At 28.3% G+C, this 9914-nt stretch overlaps 3 protein-coding genes across 3 annotated transcripts; all 3 read right to left on the bottom strand.

The window, feature by feature from the left end:
• Positions 1–2134: 2134 nt before the first annotated feature.
• Positions 2135–3101, bottom strand: LOC126555174 (uncharacterized). The gene is made up of 5 exons (XM_050210131.1): positions 2963–3101; positions 2731–2873; positions 2400–2516; positions 2224–2339; positions 2135–2144 (listed from the first exon to the last, which is right to left on the bottom strand). The coding sequence occupies exons 1-5, from the start codon at positions 3099–3101 to the stop codon at positions 2135–2137; spliced, it is 525 nt and encodes a 174-aa protein (XP_050066088.1).
• Positions 3102–6455: 3354 nt separating this feature from the next.
• Positions 6456–7217, bottom strand: LOC126555173 (piggyBac transposable element-derived protein 2-like). Its single transcript, XM_050210130.1, has one exon. It carries the CDS (start codon positions 7215–7217, stop codon positions 6456–6458), a length of 762 nt encoding a protein of 253 aa, XP_050066087.1.
• Positions 7218–8456: 1239 nt separating this feature from the next.
• On the bottom strand, positions 8457–9914 carry LOC126555172 (protein ZBED8-like). The gene is made up of 3 exons (XM_050210129.1): positions 9599–9914; positions 9164–9535; positions 8457–8992 (listed from the first exon to the last, which is right to left on the bottom strand). The coding sequence occupies exons 1-3, from the start codon at positions 9912–9914 to the stop codon at positions 8457–8459; spliced, it is 1224 nt and encodes a 407-aa protein (XP_050066086.1).

Below are 9914 nucleotides of genomic sequence, written 5' to 3'. Positions count from 1 at the left end.
TTGTACATAATTATAGGTACTACCGATATTTAAACTCCAATGGTGTAGGATGATCATTTGAACCACCCATACCTCTTATGTAGCTAAAAAATGCTTCAAGACCATCTTGGTTGAGCCGTCGAGAAATTATATACTTTATGTTGTATTCTTTTTGTAGATCATTGAATAGATTTTCAAACGATTTATTAGATATAAGAATACCTTTTTGGAAAGGCATAAGCGATTTTGATCCATGGACTCTCATATCTTTTATATATTGAGTCATTTTATTTAACAAAATATTTTGATTTTTAATGTCTAAGCCATAGCTGTCAGTAAATCTGTCTTTTGCCATTCTTGTATTCAACAAGTCAAACCAATTATTGAATAAAAGTAATACATTGCTCATCTAAAAAGTAGAAACATTAATACTTACATAAATTATATACCTATATTGTAATAATTTTATTTTTATAAAATGATTAGGTACCTACCTAATTAGTTATTAATAATTTGTTTTTTTAAGAGGTACTAACTATATTTTACAAGCTACAGAGAATAAATAATTTACCTCTTGCCAATTTGGAATATGGTCTAACATTTTAGCCTTTCCACAAAAATCTATTGCTTTAGACAAGCGTTCAGAGAAAATCTGTGCTGCCAGTCTAACATTTTGCCTTTGAGCACCAGTCACATCTAAATGAGACTGATTGATTTTGTAGGCCAAATTAATTTCAGTACAATGAACAGTTAAGAACTTGGCCAAAGTTTCTTTTCCTATGTACTTATTATTGTAGACAAACCCATGGTCTAATAAGTGATTTCTTGCCAGTTTTATTAAGTGCGGAACATCCGCGAAAATATGAACATTTTTACCATTAAATGGATTTTCAAATGAGGTATTTTCAATGTTTATGTTTAAAGAGTTCCAAAGTGTTCGGTTTGTTGGACCCATATCACTCACCATTGCAACAACCTAAGTTCACCAATATTTTAGTCTAGGAAAAATGTATAAAATAATATTAAATTGTATTAATTATTCAACTTTATATCCAATGCTTTCCAACAACTGAATTATTTCAAACAAAATCTCCTTCGTCATGGGTTCATCAAAACTATAATAGATTGGCTGTTTCCACGGGCTTATAATTCCTCTTGCCATCACCACTTGGACACATTTATGAGGACCCCAAATTTGTTCTCTGTTCTTTTCATATGATATTTTTTTACTTAAATAAGTTTCATCAAATGACAAAACAGTTAATTTATCATTTTCTGTCATAGTTTCACCTGTTGTATAGAAACATTTAAACATGTGACTAATGAAATACTTAGTTCAGTAACTAATTTAAAGATTAATTTCAATTTTTAGTGATTAGTTTAATTTAAACATTTTTGCTGAATGGTTGATACCTTTATGTTTCATTAAATTTACAACACTTGTTAAAATTCCTGATTCTAAAACAATTTTGGCTGCCCAAGTTCTTAAAGTTGACAATGCTGAAATACATAAATACATGTATACATTAATGTTAAACCAATAATAATTTAGATTTAAACTAACCTGCTAGTGGATAACCTATCCCGTACATGTATTTGTAACACTTAGGTGAAATACTCCTTAGTACTATACATGAAGCAATGTCCTCATTATACCACTTATGTGCACGTTTGCCATTAACTAATATGTCAACTTGATTTTTGGTAAAGAATTTTGCACAAATATCATACATTTTATTTTTGTTATAGAAATCATCTGCCAATTTTGTTTGCCGTTCATTTTCAAATTGATTAATTTTAGATTTCAAAGACTCATTTTCTTTATAAATTTTTAAAAATTCAATTTTCATATCTTCTAGTTCATTTTCCAATCTAAATTGTTTCACATTTTTATAACACACGCCATGCAAGTTAAATAGAAAAATACCTTTCAATTTGTGTCAATTTGTTACTACAACAGTTTCCAGAATCAAAAAGTTGTTTTGCCACTTTATTCTTTGTTTGCTTTAAAAAAATTATTAAATTAAAAAAATTACAGATACCTACGACTGTTATTATAATCTTACTGCATGTATTTTTGGAGTATGTTGATCAATTGAACTCATAATATTTAAATCATTCACACCCACAATGTCAGTTACTGTACATGTTTTATTTAAAGTTGGCTGAATAAAACAATTTTATATGTAAAACAATATTCAGTGATAAATAGTTATTTTAAACCACTCATTACTCATTACTTACTGTAAATTGAGAGAACAATCTGTTTTGTTGGGACTTTTCAAAAGATTATTGTCATTAGAATCATGCATATCAATCACTACAAAGTTTTTTATGCTTGGACTAAATGCTGACTTTGGCTAAGTAATTTATAAGTATATGACTATATGACATATAAAAGGATATTTTTTGTTGCTTACTCTTTGTGGTAAGGGTTTGGGCAAATTTTTTTTATTAACACTGTTACTCTTAATTTCACAAATTGTATCCTCTGTTACTGTAAACTTAATAGTTTTTGGACTAGGTTTATTATTATTCTAAAATTGTGAAAGATTTATAATGTAAAATTCTTGGTCATAAAACATACCTAATTTGTTTTGTTATAACTTACTAGTACATATGTGCTTAATTCTAATTAAATAATTTTGTTATTTTTAGTTAATAAATTAATTCTAAAATTAAGTAGTTTAACATAAACTTGTATCTAATTTTGAATAATTCATAAATACTGACACCATAATAAACACTTACATTGCTTTTTCTCCTATAGTTGTTTTTAGGCAAACAAACTACTAAAACTGGCAAGTATTTTGTTGGTACTACATTTTTTTTTAGAGTCTTTTTTTTCCCAGGAACAAAGTCAGTAGGCAAAAAATGTATCGAACATACTCTTGCTATAATTCATTATATAAACATAATATTTACATTACTACATTGTATACAGGTATCAATCACTGAATTATCTTTAGAAGACAAAAGTTACCATGCTCTAAAGAAATTTCTGATCCTAAACGTGTTAATTTTATCCACTCATTTAATAGGTGTGTTTTAGGAAATCGGTGGAAACCGATATCTTTACTTCCAGTCCTATTAACACATCCTTCCACAGCACAAGTTGGCATAATAAAGGAATGAAATACAACACAATGATTTATATATTTTATAAAATAACTTTATTATTAATTTAACAATTAATACTTAATAGTTAATTATAAGTAACAAATTACAATATATAATTATAACAATAGTAATATAATATAAATATTAGCAACACAAATATACATACAATATAAATCATAATTATAATAATAAATAAACATAGTTTGCTTGTATAAGTCTATGATGTACATATATTTTATTATATTATTATATTTATATACCTATTTTATTATAAAATATAATATATAATAATAAAATAATTTTAGAAAAAGCGGGAACTCATCCTCCGGTATTTTATGATAACGAAAACAGCTGTGACCACCAGCGCGAACTACGACCAAAACTCGTATTTTTTTGATAATCTGCTGACATACCTGGTTTGTTATATCATGTGACATTCTAACTGGTGAAGAAATAACTGTGCAGTACAGCATTGAATATTTTGGTGATGCAAATGCAAAATGTTTGTGTACAGTGTGCTCCACAGTCTATGACCGTAAGTTTAGTGGTAATTAATATAATATACATTTTATTGTGATTTATGTAATATCTATAACATTTTATTTTTTATTTTATACAGTGGTTGAAGACATAGGTAATCAATAGGGCCCGGATTTTTATGCAAACATTTTTGTTAAATATGCACATATATATGCACTCAAAAATTCAAAAATATGCAAATAATATGCAAAAAAAAATTATTGTTTAAAAATACAAAAATTAAAAAAATATGGTATTAAGTGAAAAAAAAATACAATTTAAATATCATTTTTTAAAATGTGTATAAATCATAAAAATTTGTATTAATTATTGAATGAGTACCAACATGATGTAACAAAATGTGCTTTTAAATTATCAAATTGAAAACTTCTACGATTAACGCGTAGCATTATCTTGTATTTCGAAAAACTTCTTTCCACATCTGCTGACACAATTGGTGCATATTTGAAACAAGAAATATCTTCTGGTGACAACTCTGCAAGGTCTTCATCGTCGTTTTTTATTTCTCCACTTATAATTTCAGACATTTTTTTTATTTGTGATAATCCGGGATTTTTTGATAATACTTCCGATAGCTTAACTTTAGCAAATTCAATACCTCGTCCTCCTTCACTCAATTTATTTTAATAATATAATATATATATTTATCTATAAGATAATGTCTATAATTAGTAATCAAATTATGCAACGCCTCTAGTGATGATGATGGTGTTAAAGTTGATGATAATGCTGATGATGACAAGCGTAAGTTTAACAGTTTATTATCATTTATAATTATACCAATTATACAATTATACCAATTTTTCGTTTAGATGTTAATATTACTATATTAGTATAAAATAAAAATAAAGTATGATATAGGTTCAGTGTTCATTATGATAAAAGTTTAATAAAATTGTTATTATAATTTTGTTATAAATTAGAAACTAGAAAGATAACATATTCACTTTTTATGCGATTTATATACTAATTAAAAAAAAAAAAAAAAAAACAGACTAACTATTTTTTAAACTGAGTTAAGTTAATATTTTTTTCCAAATCAACTTTTAGCTTATCGAGTTAAATTTATAATTTGTTAACTTTTAACTAATCCATATATATTTAATTACATTTGATAGGCATTATGACCTTAAATTGCTATTTTGATATAAACAATTAATTTAAATATTTCATTAATTAAACTAATAAGGTAGTGTGGGTATAATTTAAATCATATGTTAGGTAAAAAAGGTTCCGGGTACATACAATACACATTGCAATTAAAAAAATATGTAAATACTGTATTCAATTCCTAATATAATTGTATTAAATTTAACAATTTTAATATTTATTTTGCTTAACTTATAGTAGTACAGCGAGCATCAGCATCAGCAGATGATGATGGTAATGACAATAATGATGATATGGGTACTGCAGAGAAACTTACAGAGCTACTTTTGGTCGCAGAACAAAATGTCAAAAAATTAGATGGTAATATACTATATGCGTGTTAGTCTTAATCACTAAATAATAAATACTATTTTGTTGCTATATTTTAGAGCTGGGTATTCATTCATCATCTGATGATGATGATGTGGGTGCTGCACAAAATCAAAAACCTACAGAGCTACTTTTAAGTGTTAATGATGATGAATTAATGCCACTTGTGGTCGCAGAACAAAATGTCAAAAAATCAGAAGGTAATGTACCTTAAAATATCCAGTACTATAATAATACAAACTTTTCTGAGGTTTTTTTGATAAAATAATTTTGTAAATATATATATTTAATTATATTAATAAGGTAGTGTGGGTATAATTTAAATATTTCATAATCATAAATACAGCGATGATGAAAAAATAATTGTGAGAATTATTTTATTATGTTCACATAGGCAAATCAAGTATTATTTATTTTGTTTTAATTTGGTGTATTAATGTTTTTTTCTAGTGGCTGCTTTATCAAGAAAACAAAGATGGCTTCTTTGAGCCGCAAATGATGCTCTTATGTCACTTAGAGGGGAAGGTATATACTATATATTAATTAATCCTGTAATTTTAATAACTAATTAATAGCAGTTTGTTTCTATATTTTAGAGTGTCTGAAAGACATTACAAGTTATGATGATGATGATGATGATGTGGGTATTGCACAGCAAATTACAGAGCTTCTTATGGTCACAGAACATAATGTTCAAAGATTAAATGGTAATATACTATATGTGTGTTTGTCTTAATAACTAAACAATTAAAATGATTTTGTTTCTTAATTAAAGATATTGGCGTTAGTTTTTTAACTAATAAAACATAAGTTTTTCTGTACAATGTTATGTAATTGAATAATATTATTTTTTTTTTTGTTGTTCAACAGATAGTTACTGTGAAGACGTGTAACAATCTAAACTATATTTCTTTAAGATTTAATTAAGAATATCTATAACGATTCATTTTTTATTTATATTTTATTTCAGAAGCACCCAGCAGTAGTCATGAAGATCTTTATGTAGCAGGACCTAGTAGGGTGATTGTCTTGGCTGAACCAGTTGTTGATGATGATAAGTCGATCAGTATAAAATGATATTTATAAACATAAATATAATAAAATTAATTTTCATATATAAATGTATTAATTTTTTTTTAACTTTCTGATGTTTGTTGGCTCTAATGGTCATAAAACTTAAAATACCTATAAGATACCTAAAAAATTCTTTTGAATAAATATTTATTTATTTTTTAAATATTCTTTCATATATCATATAAAGGTATTATTGTTTTTATTAAAAAGGTGCGGAAACAATGAATTGATATTAATTTTTTTAAATTTCTAGCTACTGATATTTATGCGCCTGGACCAAGTAGAGTGGTTGTCTCAAATGAAGAAGATGAAGACTTTTTTAATGGCAGAAGAAACAAACCTGCAAAACCATTGTCATCTACTAATTCATCATCATCAGATACACTCGATGAAAACAATATGAATCCATGTATGAGAAAAATTATAAAAATTTTATTGATATCACACTGACTTTTAAATGAGCCTCTTGGCAATTTATTTAACTTTTTGTCTTCTATCAATGGACAACCCCGTAAATGTTGCTTCCTCAATGTCCCCAAACTCAGAATTCCAAATTCATCTCTTAAATAATATATCAATTCTGGGATAGTGAAGAAGTTATCAAAATAAACCATACTCAATGGTTTATTTGGTATAGTAGAACATAATGCAATAACTACTTTAGGACCAAGTCCAAAATTACCAGTTTCAAATGTAGAAAAAGTGATGTTCCGAAATGTACAATCCCCCGAATACACTAAAAAGTCATACACCATCCCATCTATCCCTGCACGAACAAATAACTTGATTCCCCATTTTTTTGGTTTGTTCTGTATGTACTGGCGTCGAGACCCAGCTTTTTTGCCCTTATATGGCACCATCATTTCATCGATGGAAAAACGTTGCCCCTGACTTAATTTTAGGCAATTCGATCTTATAATATCTAAGACTGGACGATCTTTGAAAAATCTATCAGTGACATCGGATTCTTCATTATTTGTAAAGTGAAGGCATCGTAAAATTTGCTGATACCTTTTTAAAGGCATGACGTGTTTACCAATCTATCGATGTGCACTTTATAACTGTGGTACAAAAATTGGATTTATGATGAATTTTCAAAGCGTGCTCACTACCAACAGAGATGTGCACAATACCCCCCCCCCCCTTTGAAACATTTCATTATTTTCGTAATGCGATAGTACTCGTACTTGGAAAATCGTATAAAATCAGGCTTTGGGCTTAGAGCTCTGAGAGTGGTATGAGTGCATTCCTGAGTGCATTTACTATCGTTCTGCAGTGTTTTTTTATACATCAAGTCCAAACAACGACGGTCCGGAAGGTAAGTATTATATTCACCGCTGTCTTGCATCGCAATCTGGCGGTAAATAAGGAGTTAACCAGTTTAAAAAATCGTATAAAATCAGGCTTTGGACTTGGAGCTTTATAAGTGAGCAACCCGGCGGTAAATTGCATACTTACATGCCGGACGGCCGTCATTCGGACTTGATGTACCTATACAAAAACACTACAGAACGACAGTAAATGCACAATGAGAACGCCGTCAAATAAATAAATTTTATTTTATTTATTTAATGTGAGTATTATTATTATTATTATTGCCATTCATACACTTACCATACATCAATGTTTTGTTTGTTTTTTTGTTTGTTTCTTTTCTTGGTCACTTTTATAATTTATTGGATTATAATCGATCAGTTTAGAAGAACTTAAAAATGTTTGGATTTTTAATAAATTGTTTTTGTAGTTGGTAATTGATGTTTGTAAAACATTACTTAAATCACTTTTTGTTGTGTTGAATTGACAATGAATTATTATATCCAAAGCTTGATTCATTATAAGTATTTTTTTTGTATTCAAATAGTAATTTTGTGATTTTGTCTTGAATTTTTGTTCAATAACTGTATGTTTTGTATTCCGAATTCACACCGCTGTAGAGCATGGGTTCTCAACCTTTTGAGGTCCACGCCCCCTTTCAAACTATTCTATATGTTCACGCCTCCCCCTCACTATTATAATATTGATATATGTATAACATTTAAATGTCAACTATACTTTAATGTTGGTAATTGGATTAATATGAATACAACTTCAATGACGTTTTTTTAATATTAAATGAATTTATTTGCACAAAAAAAAAAATATTATTATAATTTAAAATTAATTTTAACTATTATTAAATATACAATTAATGAGAGGGTTGGCCCTGTTTATTTTTAATCAATTTTTTTATGTTTGGCGACATCTGTGATAATACGCATCTCAAATCACTCCACGTCCAATCGTGCTCGATATTTCGATTTTATATAAGCAAGCGCCGAAAAGCCAGACTCGCAGAGGTAGGTGGAAGAAAACTGAACCAATAACTTCGCAGCTTCATTGGCAACTTCCGGATTAATAGAGAGATAACACAGCCAAAAATCTTCAACAGTCTTATTTTTAAAGTCTTCTTTTGCTTGTGAATCATTCTTAAGGTCGATGGTTTGCTCTTGAAGATAATCTGGAAGTATGTCCACATCAATTTTGAATGGATCTAATACTAATTTAAATTGCCAGTTCTCTGTAGAAATATCAGGAAAATACTTTGATAGTTGGTCTTTTAAAGATACCAGATGTGCTGAAATCAATTCCTTAAACTCATTCTCGATATTTAATATGTGATTTTCGGTATCATCAAGAAGTTCATTAAGCCGTGGAAAAGATGAGAAATTAGGTTTGGTCGCACAAAGATGGCGTTGCCACAATGATATTTTTTCTAAAAAAGCTTGAATTGTATCGTACGACTTCAGAATATTTGTATGTCCTTAAAGTTTTAAATTTAGAACATTTAGGAATCCAAAAAAGTCTGCTAAATATGCTATATAAAAAATACATTTTTCATCTGTAAACTTGTTGTATAGATCTAATTTCCCAGCACTCATTAAAAATATTTCAATCTCTGACTTTAAACTGTACATTCTATCAAGCATATTACCTTTAGACAGCCAACGAACTTCTGTGTGATAAATAAGAGTTTGATGGTCACTTTGCAACTCATTACACAAAACATTAAAAATTCTAGTATTTAAAGCACTAGATTTTACACAGTTGACAATTGTTATTGCCAAATTCAAAACTGAGTTTAGTGATTCAGGTAAAGTCTTGCAAGCTAAAGCCTGTCTATGAATGATGCAGTGTGAACCAATTATGTTAGGGTTTTTTTCCTTGACTAGTTGAATAAAACCATTTTTACAGCCAGTCATAGCTTGAGCTCCGTCAGTGCATATACCAATTACTTTCTCCCAAGGAAGACTGTTAGATATTGAAAAATCAGAAAGAACAGAAAATACATCAACCGCCTTTGTTGCTGTTTTAAGAGTTTGAGAGAATAATATTTCTTCCTTGAATTTTTTATCATCAATAAATTTACAATAAAACAGTAATTGAGAATTCTGCGAAATGTCCGTTGTTTCGTCACACTGAAGTGAAAAGAACGGAGACTTATTTAATTTTTCTATTATTTGATTCTTCAAATCGTGAGCCATTTCATCGATTCTGTGTTTTATTGTATCGTTTGACAGAGAAATTTTTGCAACTTTAGCACAACTTTCTTCATTCAATATAGTTTTACAAGCAGTAAGTAAACAAGGTTTTACAAGGGACTCACCAATAGTGTGTGGTTTCTTGTCTTTAGCTATCAACAAGGCAATCTCGTAAGAAGCTTCCATAAACTTTTCATTTTCCAT

The sequence above is a fragment of the Aphis gossypii genome, unplaced genomic scaffold (assembly GCF_020184175.1).
Source record: "Aphis gossypii isolate Hap1 unplaced genomic scaffold, ASM2018417v2 Contig00734, whole genome shotgun sequence".
In the NCBI taxonomy this organism is placed as follows: domain Eukaryota; kingdom Metazoa; phylum Arthropoda; class Insecta; order Hemiptera; family Aphididae; genus Aphis; species Aphis gossypii.
This window is presented reverse-complemented; position numbering and strand designations above follow the sequence as displayed.

What these genes read in the sequence shown, in the direction of transcription:
- LOC126555174 (XM_050210131.1), bottom strand. Translation starts at nt 3,101, where the DNA reads ATGCCAACTTGTGCTGTGGAAGGATGTGTTAATAGGACTGGAAGTAAA. An exon ending in ACTATAGGAGAAAAAGCAAT is followed by an intron (nt 2,517 to 2,730) that starts GTAAGTGTTTAT and finishes TCACAATTTTAG; the next exon opens with AATAATAATAAACCTAGTCC. An exon ending in CCAAACCCTTACCACAAAGA is followed by an intron (nt 2,340 to 2,399) that starts GTAAGCAACAAA and finishes TAAATTACTTAG; the next exon opens with CCAAAGTCAGCATTTAGTCC.
- LOC126555173 (XM_050210130.1), bottom strand. Translation starts at nt 7,217, where the DNA reads ATGCCTTTAAAAAGGTATCAGCAAATTTTACGATGCCTTCACTTTACA.
- LOC126555172 (XM_050210129.1), bottom strand. Translation starts at nt 9,914, where the DNA reads ATGGAAAATGAAAAGTTTATGGAAGCTTCTTACGAGATTGCCTTGTTG. An exon ending in TTCTCAATTACTGTTTTATT is followed by an intron (nt 9,536 to 9,598) that starts GTAAATTTATTG and finishes CTCTTAAAACAG; the next exon opens with CAACAAAGGCGGTTGATGTA. An exon ending in AGTTCGTTGGCTGTCTAAAG is followed by an intron (nt 8,993 to 9,163) that starts GTAATATGCTTG and finishes TAAAACTTTAAG; the next exon opens with GACATACAAATATTCTGAAG.